At 40.0% G+C, this 20,759-nt stretch overlaps 2 protein-coding genes across 8 annotated transcripts in view; one reads left to right on the top strand and one right to left on the bottom strand.

The window, feature by feature from the left end:
• Positions 1-374: 374 nt before the first annotated feature.
• Positions 375-2,154, bottom strand: LOC135254036 (insulin-like growth factor-binding protein complex acid labile subunit). The gene is made up of 2 exons (XM_064333964.1): positions 2,042-2,154; positions 375-1,772 (listed from the first exon to the last, which is right to left on the bottom strand). Coding segments are annotated over exons 1-2 (1,236 nt in total). The 5' UTR covers positions 2,044-2,154; the 3' UTR covers positions 375-538.
• Positions 2,155-7,493: 5,339 nt separating this feature from the next.
• LOC135253985 (kinase D-interacting substrate of 220 kDa B-like) overlaps positions 7,494-20,759 on the top strand; it is a 58,090-nt gene continuing 44,824 nt past the window's right edge. For 6 of the 7 annotated variants that reach the window (XM_064333921.1, XM_064333912.1, XM_064333894.1 and 3 more), the window contains exons 1-4: positions 7,494-7,643; positions 12,602-12,735; positions 14,485-14,583; positions 20,040-20,138. In XM_064333921.1, coding sequence (XP_064189991.1) covers positions 12,604-12,735; positions 14,485-14,583; positions 20,040-20,138 — 330 coding nt within the window. In that variant the 5' untranslated portion in view covers positions 7,494-7,643; positions 12,602-12,603. Of the gene's footprint in view, positions 7,644-9,438; positions 9,591-12,601; positions 12,736-14,484; positions 14,584-20,039; positions 20,139-20,759 lie in introns of those variants that run through there. The other variant, XM_064333903.1, reaches the window with a different exon arrangement.

Genomic DNA, 20,759 nt, shown 5'->3' with positions numbered 1-20,759 from the left:
AAACTCCTTTTTTTTCTTCTGAAGCCCCTTTCACACAGCTAAAAGGGGCTTCAGAGGCGCATCAGAGGCGGCTCGGATGCGGTAGGTCCCCTTTCCCACAGAATTTGTAAAGCAGTGTTCGAGCCGTCTTTACCTTTCACACACAGTAGAACTCAAATCTCGTGAATGAATTGTTTATGTTCCGTTACCATAGTAACACACTTTTATTAGAATTAAAGTATATAGGTTTCTTGTATGTTTGAGGGTAAATATATAGCTCTTTATTTGTGTTTATACAGCTTTTTCCTTCATTTCCATCAGGTATCCCAATAATTCTTGACCTGACCGTACGTGAAAATTTTATTACACAGCAAACATTAAGTGATACACATTGATTATTTTAAATTGTGTTTATTGATTTTACAAACAGTTAATCGTGCGCATAGGTCTCTTATGATCTAAAATAATACATAATGTAGATATATCTAAAAAGAAAGTTTGCTGTACAAAAAATAGTACAAGATTTATTATCAATTATGATAAAATATATTTTTTAATTTCAGTTAATACACTTTAGTGGCATAACAACATATATCATATTCACACAAATTGGGTTGTTGGTTAATAATACATTCTTTAACTTTGTATTGTACCTCAATTTATTCAACTCTAAGTTCACAATGAGATTCCTTGACAGATCCAATGTCTCTAAAGATTCTAAATGACTTACAGTGACTTCAGAGGGCCAGTGTTGTATTCTAGAGCAGCAAAGAGTTAACTCCAAAACATTTTGTAGACCAGCCAGCATGGGCATTTCAGAGAACATGTTTCTGTCCATATGCAGGTACTGCAAGCTACTGTTATTTGGAAACACTTCCTTTGGTAACTGGGCAATGGAATTACCTGATAAGTCAAGCACTGCAAGTTGGTGCAAACCTTTCAAAAGATCATCTGGTAGAACTGATAAAGAGTTGTTAGAGAGTGTAACTTTGTGAAGTAATGGAAAACTTTCGAATGGAAGAGGTGGCAATGTTGAAATACTGTTATTAGACAAATATAGGTATTTCAGATTGCTCAGACCTCTCAGAGCAGGAAGTACAGATCCAGTCAGTTTGTTGTTGCTGAGGATCAAATCTGTCAGACTGTCTGTTTTGGCAAAGAGTTTACTAGACAGGTATGTCAGGTTATTATTGGATAAATCCAAAATCTGAAGCTGTGATATTGTGTAAAATACCATTGTTGGTAGGCTGGATAGCCTGTTGCCAGATAAAATCAAAGTGTTTAAACTGTAGAGGCTGTCAAATGTATTATTCTGAAGTTCTATGGAATTGAAGGAGAGGTCAAGGTAAGTAAGATTGCGTAGATTTCTGATTATGTCATTTGGGAGGCCTTTCAATTGATTTCTAGCCAAGTTTAACCAAACCAGCTTTGGGGTTGGTTGGAATATATCTGTAGGAATTGATTGAATATCATTTTCTGAAAAATCCAGAGACAATAGATTGCAAACATAATCCAGTGTGTCATTCTCAGGAATTATATTATTCTTTGATATGTCTAAAAAAGTTAGGCTTGTTAAGTTCCAAAAAGCTATGGAAGAGATAACCGTTAGCTGGTTATGTGACAAAAATAATGTCTCCGTTTGCTGAACAATATCTTTGGGAACAGTGGTGAGACGAACGTTGCGACAGTCCGTAATTGATGCATAACATACGCAAGATAAGGGACACTCCTTTGCAGGCAATCCTACATTCAAGAAGGTGAGAAGCAGGACTGTGGGGAAGATATGAAGTGTCCTAAATGTGAAAAGAATAACAGATGTTATTAATGGCTAACACATGTTAACAACAGTCAAATTGTGACTCAAAGTATAATATAAACTTTCTGTTCTGAATATCTGTATATTTAAATATTTTACTACTAACCTCTAAAATTATCTATCTAATTTATGTCAAAATAACGAGGCCACTTAATACTTCTGCCATGCTTGGCAGAGTGCCGTATCCTGCGAACATTTTAGCAGGCAGACACTCATCAGTAAGAAAAGCAGACATGGTGTACTCACATGCTCGTAGCTGTTCCTCTGTCTGTTAAGATTTAAATGAAACAACTCTTTTTCTGCAAGGGCAGTTTACTTGTGTCGCAACCAATGGTATTACAACATATTTTGGGAAAAAACTTTCACTCTGTGTACTTCAAGCAAGCTTGTGTAACACTAAACAAACATGAATTGATTTTAGTACCTCATGAAGGTCTATGTAACAGTCCCCTTGGATTATTAGTTTACATTCAGAAAAATGGTAAATGGACTGCATTTATATAGCGCTTTTATCCAAAGTGCTTTACAATTGATGCCTCTCATTGGCCAGAGCAGTTAGGGGTTAGGTGTCTTGCTCAAGGACACTTTGTCATGCCCAGGGTGGGATTTGAACCGGCAACCCTCCGAATGCCAGACAATCGGTCTTACCTCCTGAGCTATGTTCATCATATTTAGATGAAGGAATCAGACCTGCACCAAATATATACAGTTGAGAGGTTTAGTTTATTAATTAGTGGCCTGCCCTTGTTACCATACTTCTCTTATCTCTTTCTGTCTTGTATGGGAGTTCTATGGAAAAGCCACACACTATCCTAGACAATGGTGAAATGGTAATTGGCCACAGATACCACAAACATCTGACTAATGACTCATCCCCTACATCTGAGAGGTAACACAACACTTGGATTTCCCTACCCACATTTATTTCTCCAGGTTGTCACTGCAAAAAGAGAATTGAGTTCTCATTGGACGAGCCTGTTAAAGATTTTTTTAAATGTTTAATACGGGTATGGGGATAATGTAGATAGTTGCACATTGGGGCAACAGAGTGTGAAAGGGTATTGGGACAGTTTGGGACAGTATTAATTAGCCTCTGGCAATGGTCGATGCCCGTAGGACATGTACAATGAGCTCCATAATGTTTGGGACAAAAACAATTTTTCTTGATTTGGCTCTGTACTCCACAATTTTAGATTTGTAACCAAACAATTAATTAAAGTACATATTCTCAGCTTTTATTAAAACATATTTTTTTACATTTTGCATTCATCATCTAGAAATGACAGCACTTTTTACACATAGCACTCAGTTCAGGGCACCATAATGTTTTGGACAAATGGTGTCACAGGTGTTTCTGAGTAGTCAATTCAATTATTCAATTGCTTCCTTAGTGCAGGTATAAGAGAGCTTTTAGTATCTAGTCTTAATTCTAAGCTATTGATTGCCTATGCTGTCTGTTATTGGCGTTTGTCAACATGTGAGGACCAGAGTTGTGCCAATGAAAGTGAAGGAAGCCATCATGAGGCTGAGAAATAATAATAAGAAAAAACAGACGTAGGCCAAACTTTAAACTTACCAAAAACAACTATTTGAACATCAGTAAGAAGAAAGAGCACTGGTAAGCTCAGTAATCGCAAAGGGCCTGGTAGGATTTCCACCACATAAGGAAGACCTCTACAGTTGATGACCGAATTCTCACTATAATTAAGAAAAACTGCCAGCCACCTATCTGACAGATCTGAAACATTCTACAGGAGGTAGGCATGGATGTGTCAATAATGACTCGCTGTAGAAAACTCCACAAACAACTACAGAGTCTACACTGCAAGACACAAACCACTAGTTAGCAGCAAACACAAGACAGCCAGTTACAGTTTGCCAAGTACCTAAAAGTAGAGCTTGCAAAGTTCTGGAAAACGGTCTTGTGGATAGATAAGACAAGACTTCACTTCTATCAGAGTGATGGCAAAAGCAAAAGTGTGGAGGCCAAAACCAACTTCCCAAGATCTAAAGCACAGTGCATCTTCACATGTGTTTGACTAGGATAACGAATGGCTCATGAGTTGGTTCCGACTTCCCAGACACCTCCTTCAGAGTCTGTGCAACACACTGGAGCCAGAACTCAGAAGACCCACACGCCGCGCCTGAGCAATTCTAGAACACATTCATGTGCTTATGGTCCTCAGATTCTTAGTGACTGGCACAGAACAGAGAAAACATATCGCGGCCACCCTCCGGGGTAATTCCAGACAGCGACGTTGCATTTTGGCAACATGGTGCCAGGAGGATAACCTCTCAACGTCTGCAAGACTAAGGAGATGATCGTGGACTTCAGGAAGCGACGGTGGGGGTGGGGAGGGGGGGGGGTCACACCCCCTATTCACATCGCCCCCATTCACATCGATGGAGCTGAAGTGGAGAGAGTCTCCTGCTTCAAGTTCTTCGGGATGGTTATCAATGATGACCTCACCTGGTCCAGGCAATCGGACGCGGCAGTAAAAACTGCCCGAAAGTGCCTATACTTCCTGAGGAGACTCAAGAAGTTTGGCATGTCTGCCAAAACTCTCACCAATTTATACAGGTGCACCATTGAGAGCATCCTCACAGGCTGCATCACTGCCTGGTATGGCAGCTGCTCCGCTGCCGATCGCAAGGCCCTCCAGAGGGTGGTGAAGACAGCGGAGCGCATCATTGGTTGCCACCTCCCCTCCGTACTAGGCATCTACCACACACGATGCCTTAGGAAAGCACAGAAAATCATAGACTACAGCCACCCAGGCTATGGTCTGTTCTCGCTGCTGCCGTCTGGCAGACGTTACCAGAGCATCCCAGCACTGACTACCAGACTCACAAACAGTTTTTTCCCCCAGGCCATCAGGCTTCTCAACCAGCAACATTAATCTCAGTGATCACATTGATCTCCACAATGTTTGCTCTAGCCACTTTCTATGTACAACTCAATATACGTTACCTAAAATTTAATGTACATATTCACTGGCACTTTATATTTATAATTACACTCTATATTTATCATATTTAATACTCTTATCCCTATTGTCAATATTCCCCATCTTTACAGGCTTTGGTACTGCTCTTTCTGCTATATATATTTTTGCTATTCTTGTTATATGTTTGCTTAGTACGTAGTTGTTGCTTGCCATGTCCTAAGAATTTCATTGTTCAGAATGACCCTACCCTGTGTTATACTGTGCACTTTATAAATAAATCACTTTGACTTTGCCAGGCTTTAGTCTTCCCCTGCCCTAACACTGGTTTCACTATGGAATAAATGTATTCTTTTTTTTCTTTCTTGGCGTGTACTTTCATTTACAGCACTTCAATCTCCGATTTAGATAACTTTTTTATATTATATCTTTTCTCGGCCATTTAAATTGCCTACAATGGAATTCTAAGCTCCTTATATGGCATTTTCAGGCGACCGTTTATGCAAATCACAAGTTCTGTGGAGGTGCATTTCATTTACGATTAATTGGTATTTATCAACATTCGCACGTGGATACAATGACCCCAAACATACTTTTCAAAAGATGGAGAATTATTCATTATTGATTTTTTTTTTTTTTAAGTTTATTTTATTTATTTTACAGGGGACAACACAACACAACCGTTGGGCCAGAGTTAGCTACATAGCTGATTTATATTTACAATTTACATTAGCCAAGTCATTCACCCGATCTGAATCCAACTGAACATCTGTTTCATATGTTGAATAGGAAATTTAAGGCAACTAGCCCCTGAAACAACCAGGGGCTGAAGATGGCTGCCGGTACAGGCCTGGCAGGGCATCAGCAGAGAAGATCCTTCGCACTTGGTAATAGCTGTGGGTCACAGACTGCAAGCAGTCATTGTATGCAAAGCATATGCGACATAGTACTAAACACAATTACTTTAATTTACATAACATTATCATGTCCGAACGTCATGGTGACCTGAAATGTGGAGACTAAAAATGCAGTAATTTTTACATGGTGAAACCAAAATGTATTTTAAAATAGGCTACTCCTAAATAAAAGCTGAGAATCTGCACGGTAACCACATCTGAATTGTTTGATTACAAAAATTAATGTAGTGGAGTACAAAGTCAAATCAAGAAAAAAGGTATTCGGCCCAAACGTTATGGAGCTCACTTTATGCGCTGTAAAGGGCTTCTCTATTTTCACCACTAGATGTCAGTAATCTCACACTAAAATCCCAGCTCCCTGAACACGGGGAAACGCCAGTCTGCTTCTGGGACATAAGCAGATTTCTGCGCAAACGCTCTGCATTTCAGTGATGTTAAATCATACGGGTTCCAGAACATGTCTGGCTGGCTAACTGTGATTAATTTACTCGAAACAAATCTATAGTTATTCGCCTATACATTACTAAGTACAAACTGGCCACACAACTCTGGCATCTTTTTCATAACCCTAAAATACATTGTCTTTATTTTGACATAATTAAGCTATAACAATAAAAACATGCGATAGATTTGCCAAAAAACAAACAAACAAACAAAAAAACAGCAGCTGTTTTGCACTGATTACCGGTGATTTCTTTGCGTTAGCTGGTTACCATGGGAACACTACGAACGCTTCTGCTGTTTGTGAAGTAAGTGGCCAACTATGAGCGTGAAACAATGTTGCAGCTCCGTGGAACTTTAGTCTCCAATTAAGCTAAACATAAAAATGTTAGAGAAATCAAATATCCAAACACTGTAAGCAAGGTCCTTTTATAAGAGCATGATTTGATTTCATTGTATTTGCCATCGCAGAACGTTGAGGTTAATCCACAAGAAAGTCACAGGAACCAAACTGCAAGAATAATCACAGACAAGTAGCCTCGCCAGTTTGTAAACGCACTTAAAAATCATAAACAGCAAACCACATATGCGGATAAAATGCACATGCATGGAACACATATTCATGTACGACTATGCATCCTTGGCCTAGTATGTTGATTAGTTGTCCCCTAAAAAATATAAATTGTATGCGTAAAATCCAAGATACATTTATTTTCCAAAAAACGTTAAAGCACTTCTATGAAAATCACCAACCAAAAACCTCTGTATCTGGCGTCTCACGTCAACCCCTGCTATTTCCATTTAACTGTATGTTTGGGTTGTGTGAGCTCAGGACTATGACCATCCTCTGTAGTCTGTAGGCCCAACAATTATCCGAATTTGGCTACCGTGATACAAAATTATACGATAGGGAACGTAAAAGCAAGAGGCACCTAGTTTAGGAAGTACGTTACATAGGCTATCAGTAATTAACTCCTGTATGTTTACTCCAGATAAGATAAATGTTTATGACATATGACGAAATGGCTAACTTTACCACAAACGATGTCACTTCGCTGCCTAAACGGTTAGTTTACTACACCAAGCCAGAACGATAGATGCAGTATGAAGAACTGGAACATAAAAAATTTAAAAAGGTTTCAGAGAATAATTGTTCTCCTATATAGGCTACATGTCCCTTTAAAGTCTGTGTAAGTTGGTCTTTTTTATTATGGAACATTTCAATTTAAACAGGAAACCTCATTTAAACAGGAATGAACCAAACATAATAATAATACACCCAACGTCAATGCATATGCATACGCAATGCTAAAACATGGCATGGGCTATCAAATTATAAGCAATATTATGATCCGTTTCGTACGTCACATATTTTGCAAGCTAAAGTAGGCGGAGAGGCAATGAAACTGAACCTGCCCCCGTTTGCGTTCAAAATGGCAGTTTTCAAAGTGACAGGGTGGCCTTAAACAGTGGGAATAAAATAATCCGCTAACACAACAGCTGGCAAAACGTATCGACACCAGGAGTTTATTTATTATTAGAAAGGTAGGTAGAAACGATCAACGAATTATCTTCTTTATAAAGTGTTTGCTCACCTGCCTAGTTACCTAGTCAACTAACTTCACGTTATGCCCACCATACACTAGGCTACACGATGTTTTGCTGCTGTGGGAAAATTGTAATGATAAATAATTTCAGTTTTCGCTTAATCAGGGTGCTGAAACACCAGTGATTTAGAAAATACTCGTTAAATATGAGGGTACGCTATACGACTGAAGTCGTGAGAAATAGTAGGCTATAATGAAACTCAGGAGGAGTTAGATAGCAACGAATATGCATTAACACAGTTCACAACTAGTAAGATTTTCCAACTTTTTTGTGCATTTATATTGATCTCGATATGCTGGAACTTTCTAGTTGAACTATAAGCTCAATGGCAATGGCAAACCAGCCAGCCATATCTCGAGTTGAGAAGCAAAACTCGACTTTATTTTCGACTAGTATTTTTAACGTTTGCCTCATCTTATGGGTCGTTGTTGCAACGTTGCCGGGCGTGCTCAGTGCTAACTAGCTACCTGTCAATTGTAGCCACTGACGATTTGAAAATCGCTAACTTGCGCTGAACGTTGGTTTTGATATTTCTGAGAAATGAGAAATAATTAACTGGAGTCCTACCAAACTATTTAGCATACAAAAAGTATTGTAAGAATGTTTACCTTAGCTCGCTAGCTAAGTTTCCTGACAAAAATAGCTGACTAGATATTTTGACTTGCTAACGTTGCAGAATTATCTAAAATGCAATGCAGTGCCTTTCCAAAGGACCTATAGCTTGCGTTTATTCTTTAGTGGGTTGGGGAGAAATGAAATGAAGCTAGTTCTTACCAGATGGCTGTCAAACACGATCACCTCCCAAAACATTTTTATTTAGAACTTTGGCTAACAGTCGATGTTGGACTGAGCGCAACAAGTAGGTTATGTGGTTGAGAATATGTTATGCGCTCTGCATCTCGTTATCTATCAAGCTGTTATTATCTGTGCTTGTTGATTTTTAAATTATGTCAATCAAACGTTTAGATCCACCAGGTTGAGATGTGGTGAGTAAAAGTTAAAATGTAGGCTATTGTAGTTGGCTAAGATGCTTTTAGGGAGCTAATTAACTATAGCTGATTTCTAAATAGTTTCTATATGTTGGCTAAAGCCCGTTACCACCAAGCAAAATTGTGATTTTCTTAATTAGGCTTTTAAATGCCACGTTGCTGCATGAAACTAAATATAGCAGCTGTTTGACCGTGCTCTCGCATCAGGACGTGACCTAAGACGTTGTTGTGACAAACACACACACACACACCATGGAAATTAGTCCTCATCACATTCATACCCGCATGACCGTCCAGAAAAAAGCTGACGTTTATATTTGGAAAGTCTTAAATTATATGGGACAGTATATCTGTATTTCTGTGGATGGACTATCGGTGATGTTTACCGATGTACACCACTTGCGCATTTGAAAATGCATGTTATATTAAACATAACTGGCTAAGAGGAATTAATAAAAAGCTAATGTGAGCTAAAGCCTCGATGCTTTCGTAGTTCTTGTCACGGAGAACATTGTCTAAGATGAAACTGAATTGATTTTCTCAATTTAAATCAAAGCATCGTGGCCATTATATATGCTATTCAGTACCATAGTAAATAAATACAATTATTATTAATAACAATAACAACAATAATAATAACTTGTCTGATTGAGTACTTGTCTCTGCTGATCAGTCGGAGAGAAGATGTATTTTAGGGCAAGCCAAAGGGCGTGCACTTTCATCTTGGCATGTTTTTGTTCGTTGGAGAGGTTGGGCGTAGTGCGAGCATCTCATGCATAATAGATATTAGTCGGGGATGTGCAGCTGTGAGCTGACAATGCTTGTTAATACTGCGTGGTAGTTGACTGTTAGTAGCTACTCTACAATCAGACACGATATAAAAATTGCTTTGAAAGTAAGTAGCTGATTTCACTTTTGTGTTCACTTTTCAGCGCTAATGGTGTATCTTTGTGTGAGGTTAATTAGGATGACAGCGAACTAATCGATTTGTTTCCCACTCTCACCAGTTACCTTTTAACCTCTGACAACTTTCGGGATTTGCATTTACTTTTTTGTAAAACCTCCTCAAATCAGTTGTCTCTTGATATTTTGAATTTTAATTTAATGTCCAAACTGTTTTCCTTAGTACGATTGTGTGTGTTGCTGAGAGAGAGAGAGCTGGGTGTGTTATTGAAAATGTTTAGCCTACTACTATTTACACGACAGACAGCGACGGATTATTTTGTCCCCGGATATGAGTGTTGCTTTTTCTGTATATTTATGAATTTATTTGTCATCTCGAATTATGATTCAAAGAAACAGACTTAATGTTACATATTTAATCGCTGAACTATACAGATGCAGAGCAACTGACAGGGTGGGTAAACATGTTTTTCATTTGAATTCCATACATTATAGGAAATTAATTTTGTGTGACATGTAATTTGTGTATTGCTTGTATCACTGTATTATCGATGATGCAGTTTGTTTCGTAAGGCAAAATGAGTGGATTAGTCTGAATAGCTAACTTATTCGAATTTTCCATTTTGAGTAACATACTGTCCTATTGTTGAATTCACTTGTCTATAATATTAATTGAATACAGACTAAAACGGTCCTTTTCATATTTTAATATGGTATTGGCTTTTGATATTGTGCAAATCGCTAAATTTTGGACTGATAATGCCAATAAATGATCAGGACTTTATGATATAACAGTTTTCTTGTCAGTTGGCCGTTGGATATTTCAGTCTGGTCAGATTTTGCAACGAAAACTGGATTTCCAGGTGGCATATCAATGTAGCCTATATGTTCTTGTAAAACTATGACTTTCGAAGAGACCAAATGTAAAAGATTTAATTCTCAGTCTTTCACGTCACAGATTTTAGTGTCTGCAACATAGAAAAGTTTTATAAAGTTAATGACAATGGAAGAGTGCTAGAGTGGTGGCAGAAGGTTAAGGCAGGAAGGAGGTAAACTTAATGGTGACCATGACTACAATTGTGAGCACTGATTGAGAGAGGCTGTGTACTATGAAATTCATTGTATTGATGAACTGCCGAATAGTATAGTCAGAAAATTTGGTATCCTGTCTGGTTTTGGTAAATGGTTGAATTTGTATCAGTGATTCCTGAAAGCGCTAGTGACTGCCACATAAATAAGGTTTGAACCTGCACTGTAACCTTATTGTCAAATTTCTGATATTGGTGCATCCCAGTCTTCTCGTCAGCTTCATTATCTATGTCGTTGTGTCTTCTCGTGTTTAATCACGCTCGGTGGTCTTTCTTATGTGCTGAATTTATAAGACTATGGACACTAACCTTTTCATGCTTGCGGGCATGGCATGTTATGACCATGGCACTGGAATCTTCCTCAGTTATTTCTGAAGAAGATGGAATAGGCCATTTTCTGGGATGATGCTGCTACCGACTGGCACTTCTGATTACAGGTTTTTTAAATCCCATCGAGTACCGACATTATTAGCCCCACGCATGATAGTAACTTAAATTGAGGGTTAAAAACTGATTTGTGGCCTCCCAGGATATTGGGTGTATCTCACCACACAGTATTTGTTAAACCATGCCATGTAAACACTATTCAATGGGACTGTTACAATAATATGGTTTTAAGTTCCCCTTAAATACAGCTGGCAAACAGCCTCCGGCATGCTTTCAGTCTGGATTGCCTTTAATAATATTTACTGTAAACTGACACTGATTATGTATGTACTGTTACTCTTTAAGTAACCAATGCCCAGCCAACTTGCGTTAGGTTTGCAACACTACACACAACATTGTAAGAACAGGACCAGTACAGATGAGGTGTGGTTTTGGATGTAGGCCTCCATGTAACTGTTTTAAATGTGACAGGTTATCTTCTGCAGACAGATATAATGCACACTCTGGACATTGACCCTCCCTTACCAAAGCTTTGGCCGTTCCTAGCTTAAATACACAGAACAGCCTGCCTCGTGCCGACCTCATTATTTTAAATATGTAATGTTAAGGTGTCTGGGAGTTTTCAGTACGTCACGGTCGTTTTCATATCAGCCGAGGCTGATAGCAGGGTTGAATCTGTTTATGTGTGATCTCAGAAGCACCCGGGAGTGCAGGAGTTGCAAGGCTGGCCGCACTAAACAAGCGGGGCACGTGCGCCCCGTGGCGACTTCATGGGCGCGGTCGTGTTTGTGGTGAACTCCATTGTTCTGAAATTGAGGCTCTGATGTGGAACACTGCTGCCACGGTGCGGTAAAGATGACTGCTTTTGTCCAAAGCCTGTAATCGGAACTGTAACGTCAAGGTGGGGGGTGGCGGGGGTGGGGGTGTGGGGGGGGGGGGGCGTTGACTTAAACTCAAATAATGGGATGTGGGGTAAGAGCCGAGTCCCCTAAATCCAATTAAGTAAACCGCGCTCCAGTGCAAAAACAGGCCTGCCTACAACTGGGCCGTAGTTACTGCGGCTTGTCGTTATCACTGATTGCCCTCATTTCTCTTGATGGCTCTGAACAGACGACCAAGATCTGTCTGCGTTTATCATCATTTGTCTGTTTGAGTTTCAAACAAAGTTTCCTTGTTTTCTGGGCATTACGTTCGAAACGGGCAACAGCAGTCTCAATTTAAGAGGCTTAGACATCCCGAAGCCAAGCTTTTTAAAATCGTGGCCTCTTCCGAGTGCCTCGTTAGGAAGCACAAACAACTGTGGCGTTCATTCTGCACTGAGCCCTGAAGCCTGGACATAAGATGTCCTGAGACGCCTGAAAGTTCCTGTTTTCGAACAAACATTTATGGTTGGATTGCTCCCTGTGATGTGTTGACAGATGCTACTGTAAGTTGACAGGAGCGTTCTGATTGGTCTGAATGTACAGGGCTGAGTTTCCCTACTGACCAGAAGTGTTTAACGTGGTGTGCTGTGTTGCCTGTTCCACAGACATGGATACCACCACGTCTCTAAAGATGTCCACTCTGGCCACCCAGAGCCTCTTCAGCGCGGTAGAGGAGGAAGACATGGCGGCCATCAGGGCCCACTTGGACAAGTTCAAGGAGGTGGACGGACGCAGCGAAGTGAGTCTCCAGCAGACACCCTCTAGTCTGGCGAAGTTAACCATCACTTACATCAGTGCCCCCCAACCCTGGTACTAGAGATACACAGGGTTGCTAATCAGCATGTTTCGTAATTGATTAGTTAAAGTAGTTGAAAAAACCTCACCTGGTTTTTGGGGGCTAATTGCTTGTTTTAATTGGGCAGTTAACAGCCTGTCTCCATTGTATATTAAAGCTCATATTAAAGGGGGCGGGGTTTCAGCACTGTTGCTGTTCACTTATTACTTTTTGCCATTATTTTCAGTTATATTCGAATTTTTCAACTGAAATACGACAGGCTTGTATATTAATTTTGAAGGTGACACTGCCACTTTTGCTGCACCGTTAAGTCTGGTGTGATACACTTTCTCCCTGCTGTTATTGAGATTTAAACTACTGCTTGCTACATGTGCCACGCCCACACATTATATCTTCACTGACACGTCCCTGTGGGCAGTTTGTCCGAGAATGTAAAGGCCTGTAAAGTTCTCTCAGTCTCGTCCCTGATGCTAAAGGCAGGTTCGGGCGGAAATGGAGAGGCTCGCAATTTACGACCTGGACTGGAGTCGGTCGGTGACCTGACCGCTGGAGACAATTAGGCATAAATTGATTGCTGTTTTTGAAGCAGGCTCTTTAGCACTCCAGCCCCTGGCCCACGGATGTGGAAATGAAACTCTAATTCAGCGGTTTGAGCCAGCTCTGGTCTCCTTATTATTCCTCTCAGTGCACTCCCTCGCTTCTAATAAAACCTGAACTGGCTCAAACCGGTGATGTTTTATTTTCACATCATTATGCAATTTGTCTTCTTTAAGTAAGGAATGCATTATTGTTCAATGCTATGTTTTTGTGTATAGGTGGAAATTTTCTAAAATAGCAATGCAAATGAACGCTAAGTTTAATCATGATTTGTTGTTTCATTTGGATAATTAGAAAGTGCCGACTACAATTAATGAACTGTACACATTCTAAAATCAGTGTATTTGAATAATGCCTTTTAATGAGTCTTTTTATTAGTACAAATTAAAAAGATAAAAAATAAAACTTTTCAAAACACATTTTTGTCTTTAAAGGACTTAAAGCAGGACTGCCCAACCCTGTTCTTGGAGATGTACCACCCTCTAGGTTTTCACTCCAACCCTAACAAAGCACACCTCATTCAACAGCTAGATGTCTTTTTGAGCTGCTGATTAGTAGAATCAAGTGTGAAAAATTAGGGCTGAAATGAAAACATACAGGACAGTAGATCTCCAGGAACAGGGTTGTTCATCCCTGTCTTGAAGTAACCATTAAGAGATGTCAGATACACAATAGAGTGCTCAATAAGACCCAATCAGTTGAGACCCTTGAGGTACATAATTACACAGAGAGTCTGTGCTGGGTAACCCAATCTGAGTGCATTGTTGATTGGCAGAACATTAAAACCTTCTTGTTCAATGTAAGTGCCACTTTCATTGCTGTAAACAAGTAATACATTTATGGAGGAGTTACATCGGGGGGAAAAAAAAGTAGTACAAAATTCTCCATAGCTCTTAAAATTCTTGGACCATTCATTGCCACAACATTGCCTGAGTATTGGGGATAAGTAATAGCCGTGAGCTTGACATATTAATGTAGAGTTAAAGCACATGTAATATGGTTATATTGTGGGCCTTAGGAGTTTAGGAGTGATCATTGAATAACATTACAAAATGAAGAGGTGGGAAATGAGCGTGTCACTTCCTGTCCCCACAGAGCGGGCAGACAGCGCTGATGTTGGCCGCGGAGCAGGGAAGCTTGGAGATCGTCCAGGAGCTAATCAGGAGGGGAGCCAACATCAACCTGGATGATGTTGTATGTAACAAACAAAAAAAAAAAACCTCAAAACCACACTGTGGACATATTTCCTCCTGGTTGTTTGCTTGTCTTTGTCTGTGAACAGGGTTATCAAAATAGGTTTAAAACAGACTACATGTTTAAAACGGGAGCGTGTCTGTGTTCCCAGAGTCCTAAGTTCTACTGCACCTAACAAAACGTTATGAACAATTTTTCATAATTTCTTGGAAAATATTATTATTATTGTGGACTTCTGAGCATAGCTAAGCCATTTGTTTGCTGATAGACCTAGCTGACATCGTTTTCTGGAGTAAGACAAACAATCATTGATTTACTGTCTCTGTCTCTATCTACTGAACACAGATAAGGTTTCATGTAGAGCTGGGGAACATAGGACCCTGGGAACATAGGACCCTTTGTCGTGTTTCCATTATGTGCCATATAAATCTGGGGAACATAGGACCCTGGGAACATAGGAATGACTCCTTTAAAACACACACCACTTACTGGTGTCCAGTTTTATGGAAGTGGGTCAGTGTAAAGAAATGACCCTTTTTCATTTCTAATTTGGAACTAATAGTGACTACATCCCAGTCTTTCTTAATGCTAATTTAATAAACTTTTGCATGACAATGGGTGAAGTGATTCCATTTTGAACAAAAGGAAAATTACAAGATTATAGCGTTCCTATGAATTATACATGAGGCTGCAGAGAATGCATTTTACTTAATTCTCTGTGATTTTATTTAAGTAAAGAGCCCAACCCTTTCATTTAAATATGGCACATGACTCAGCATTTTAAGCCATACAGTACAATTTTCAACACAACCCCCACAGGACAACACAGCAGTTTTAAATAGAAAGAAAACCCCAGGAAAGTGTTTAATTAGATGTAGTAAGCATCTGTAAATTGTGAAATTTGTGTACATTCAGAGCCTCTTATAGGCCATGTCAGTATCTCTAGCCTATGGAAACTGTGTGTGTGTGTGGGTGTACTATCTATCTATCTATGTATATATTTATCTCATAAAAAACACGTTTTCAACGTACAAAAATGCCAAGTTACTAAAAAGTATTGATATCAAAATGACGCCAAGTTACGATACTACAAACAATATAGGCTATCTTGCCTCACCGAAATGACATAAGATGTATCTCAAAGCAATGCTACCCAATATTTCCTCAGTTCTTTCAAGTCACTTGGCCCTGTGTATAAGCATGCACTACATGGACAGGCCAAACATATGTGTGGATGGCTCTCTCACAGTCAAGATTGATTGAATAGGTGTGTGTATGTCCAATTTGTATTGGTATGTAGGCCTATGTATTTCGCTGCCCAGGCTTTCTGTTGCGTGAATGATAGTATGTTTCTTGGTACAAGTGTGTTCGTGAATGTGAATGTAAGATGCTGCCAGGGAAATGTCCCCATGCGGATAAAGAAGTTCTCTATGTATGTATGTACAATATGTGTTTTACATGCAGTATTTATTGTACGTAGCAAATATACAATAACTTGCACATGTACTCAAATTCAGTTCAGAAGCAAGTATAAACATGTTTTCTGGAGAAATGTGCTTCCTGTCGTTGCTCAGCAGCAGTTCTGTACATTAATGAATTGATACATTAATTTCAATGTACAATGTTCAATGTGTTCCATGAGGCAATTCGAAATATTTGTCTCTTTGATCTGACAGAAAGTTTGCATGACATTGTGAAATGGTAAGATTAGAAAACACAGGGCCAAGTGACTTGAAAGAACTGAGGAAATATTGGGTAGCATTGCTTTGAGATACATCTTATGTCATTTCGGTGAGGCAAGATAGCCTATATTGTTTGTAGTATCGTAACTTGGCGTCATTTTGATATCAATACTTTTTAGTAACTTGGCATTTTTGTACGTTGAAAACGTGTTTTTTATGAGATATCAGTTCTTTTTGCAAAGCGTTTTATTATGAGAGTGAGAAATGCGACCCTGCAAGAAACGGTTGTGGATTATGGCTATCGTTGTGTGAATCTGTACAGTCTGATGAGTGTGTACCGTTCAGCAGTTTCGGTTTGCTATATATGTAAAACAGTGGCTGTGAGAAAGGATGCAGTGGCGTAAGCGTAAACGCATCAGGAACGCAGATGGAATATGGTATGTACTCACGGATTTGACGTCCATCCAACGAGCCTTGACTGACAAAATAATAACACGCCCGTAGAATTATAACTCCCTAGGTCGCAACTTGTGTAGCCTTCTGTCCTGCTCCGTTTTCTGTTATTTCGTGGAGATGCACTTTTAGTGTTTGTAAGGTTTATCCTTCTGTCCTGCTCCATTGTCTGTTATTTCGTGGAGATGCACTTTTAGTGTTTGTAAGGTTTATAAGGCATTTTGATAGGCTTATCTGCAGGTAGGAATCCTCTTCGCTGTTTTGCTAAACGAGAACCGGAAAACATGATAGTGGAGAATAGGAGCAGACGCATATGTCCCAGCAGGCTTTGCATATGAGAGAAAACAACAGTGTGAGAGAAATTAAAATGAAATTACGAAATTCCGTAGTTGAAACAATATGTTTTTAGCAGAATGGGCATGTAGGTGAAGGTTGACATGATCACGGAGTATAGTGCGAAGTAAATGGAGTGACCATGAGCGAGCTTATATTCCTTATCAAATGGTATATATAACAGTCGGTATTGAACTTAGTTGTTGAAGTGGAGGGTTAAATAACATTGCACTCATTATTTGCTTGTACTGTAATGTAATCTATTGCACGAATGTTTTTTTCTCATGTTCAGTGCTAGTAGTTATACTTATGAGTGAATCATGATTTTAAATGTAATGTTTTAATGCGGAGTTGCAGAACGTACACGTAGTAAGTGGCTAGATACTATGTGGCTAGATAGAGAACAGGGCGAGGTAACATGAATGTAGAAACGTGGCGTTTGCTGATATTAAGGTTTTGTACGGTAGCCAAGTGAAGAAATATAGTTAGTAGAAATGGCACAGTGGTGAACTGGTGTAACTTTTAAATAAAATGAATACATTTGCGTCATGAAATGCATATGGGTGGCCGTGAGTGAGTGAGGTTTACCAGTCTGTGACTTCGTTAGCTAATGCCATAACTATGCAATGCGTGAAATATCATTAGCGAATCTGTCGGTGGTTTTAAAGAAGAACACAAGCCAGTAAGCACAGAAGAGCTTCCGTTGAGTCCATATGGCTTAGCAATATTGTAGCCGGTCAATAACTGAACGTACAGACGGTAAGTCATAATGCATATATCTTAGCAATATTGTAGCCGGTTAATAACTAAACGGTGAACGCGGGTAGATATGGTGCAAAAGCAATAATTAAGAAGTAGTAGACAATTATTAGTGAGGGTCGAAGCAAGTAAAAGAAACGTGTTCCAAGCTGGGCTTGAACATACGACCCAGTGTTCCCAAGCCTGTAACCTTACCCACTAGGCCACGGTCGGATTAGCTGTTCAAACTGCGGAGTTGCAGAATGTACATAAGTAGTAATTGTGTGTAGCGTATGTGGCTAGATAGAGAACAGAGCGAGGTAACATGAATGTAGAAATAGAAACGTGGCGTTTGCTGATATGAAAGTTTTGTACGGTAGCCAAGTGAAGAAATATAGTTAGTAGAAATGGCACAGTGGTGAACTGGTGTAACTTTTTAATAAAAGGAATACATTTGCCGTGATGAAATGCATATGGGTGGTCGTGAGTGAGTTTTGGTAAAGCAAATATAGGCGTAAGAAAACGTTAGTGTAAAAGAGGAAATTATCTGCCTGAGGGCGAGTCAGGGTTCAATCCTGAAACCGGAGGTTTACCAGTCTGTGACTTCGTTAGTGCAGCACCATGCCATAGCTATGCAATGCGTGAAATATCATTAGCAAACCTGCCGGTGGTTTTAAAGAACACAGGCCAGTAAGCACAGAAGAGCTCCCGTTGAATCCATGTGGCTTAGCAATATTGTAGCCGGTTAATAACAGAACGGTGAACGGCGGGTAAATATGGTGCAAAAGCAATAATTGATAAGTAGGCTAGTAGACAATTATTAGTGAGGGTTGAAGCAGGTTAAAGAAACGTGTTCCAAGCTGGGTTTGAACCTAAGACCCCATGTTCCCAAGACTGTAACCTTACCCACTAGGCCACAGGCAGACTAGCTGTTTGAACAGGAAATGTTTCAGAGTAAAAATGTATGGGTATTTTGCGTGTGTATGCGCGTTTTTGATTGGGTCGTGTAGGTGCAGATTTGGCTGGTGTCAGTGAAATGTCCAATGGGGAGACATGTTGTTAGTGGGATAGGCGGCAGGAAAAATAAGAATGAGAAGAAGAAGAAGAAGAAGAAAGAGAAGAAGAAGTAGAAGAAGAAGAAGAAGAAGAAGGAGAAAACGCAAAATCCCCTTAGTTTGGGGCTTTATTGTGTGGACATGTGAAGTTGTTTATGAATTCTGTCTGTTGAAATGGGGTCAGAATGAACAGAATTTAATGTTTTTAAGGGCTGAGTGTCTGTGGCTGTTGTGGTTATTTCTGTGGGGAACCCTGAAAAGTGCCAAAGTCTCGGTGCTGTATAGGTATGGGGCATGCCCCCGCCAAGGCGTAACTTGGCGGGATGGCATACCTGCCATCCCAATATATATATATATATATATATATATATATATATATATATACACACACAGTATAAACACATATGTATATATACATATGCATACACACACATACATACATATAGAATACCATTGGGACAAAGTATAAAAAGGTTGACACACTCTGAATATGCAGCACACACACCGTTTTTATTGAACCCTGTATCCTTGACGACAGATGTGGGATTAGACTACGACAAATTACAGTTATGCTGAGCCCTCGGTGGCCACCTCCTGAAGCAGAATCCCGTCAGGGCCATGAAATGAGCGCGAGCTTCGTATATCCAGCTTTGTCAGGGGTTCACTTTGGCTGACGTCTTTGCAGAAAGGTTCGAATGAATTTCGACTTAACAATGAGCGAACGGACGAGTTTCAGCAATTAGCCTCGGTTGCCCTCAGAGAGCGGTTAGCTAAGTTTGACTGAAAGCCCCGCAGTGCCAGCTTGCTGAATTCGTCACTCTCGACGATAAACACAGAGCCCTATAATAAGCACCCAGAGAACAAAACATGCCTGTAGTTGAGTAAATCACTGGGTGTATATATCCCCGGCCCAGGTCTGCGCTCACACACACACACACACACACACACGCGCGCGCATTCGCCCTCTCGCAGTGCAAAAAGCGGATAGGTGAAGGCAGACCCGGGAGCGTACGCCCGACTCCGATCGACCGCGCCGTTCTGTCCGTCCTGCGCGTCAGCCGTGTCCATGAGCACCTGGTATGACCAGCCGGTAGGTACGGCGCCGTGGCACAGCTCGGTTGGAGCTGGCGGTGTCCCAAATCTGCGTCCCCCCCCCCCGGTGACCTGCTCCGCCCTCTGCTCCGCTGCCCCGCAGGACTGCTGGACGGCGCTGATCTCAGCCGCCAGGGAGGGCCACGTCGAGGTGGTGACGGAGCTGCTTGCCAACAATGCCAACCTGGAGCACCGGGATATGGTGAGGAGAATTGGGCGGGTGCCTACTGGGGTGTTATACAGGTTTTTGCTGTTATTAAATTCTGCGCTTCTACTCCTGTTTTTAGTTTACAGTTCTTAGTTTTCTAATGGACAGTTCTGATATTTTACGCCAGTTTTTGGATTTGGTTTTTAGTGTTGTACATGACAATTGTAGTTAGTCTCCTCATTTTGATTTTTTTTTTTTTAATTAAAATTAAATTGAGTACAACTTTTTTTAGTAGTTTTTATTGTTCTACTTAAGTTTTACGATTCTACTCCTACGATACTTTTATTTTTGCTTTTGTACATTATAGTTGTATAGTTGTGCTGTTTCTGCTTTCTGCAGCTTTACTGCCATTTTGTTTTGTTTATTTACAGTTTAAATTTGTGACTTCTGAACAGAAATTAAAACTAGTTTACTAACTCCTTCATAATCTTTTTTGTGCATCCACGATTCCACAAGCTCCTTTTAATAATTTTTTACATTTTAATTTTTACCTTTTTTAACCAGGTAGGCCTACCAAAAATGTAATTTTCTTCTGCATTGATGACCTGGGAAATCATGAAGGGAGTGCAAGGGATTGTGTTGGCAGTGAAATATAGAGGTTGATTAGGTGGCCAG

This window comes from Anguilla rostrata, chromosome 1 (assembly GCF_018555375.3).
Source record: "Anguilla rostrata isolate EN2019 chromosome 1, ASM1855537v3, whole genome shotgun sequence".
Lineage (NCBI taxonomy): Eukaryota > Metazoa > Chordata > Actinopteri > Anguilliformes > Anguillidae > Anguilla > Anguilla rostrata.
The sequence above is the reverse complement of the archived record's forward strand: the minus strand, read 5'-3'. Positions and strand labels throughout refer to the sequence as shown.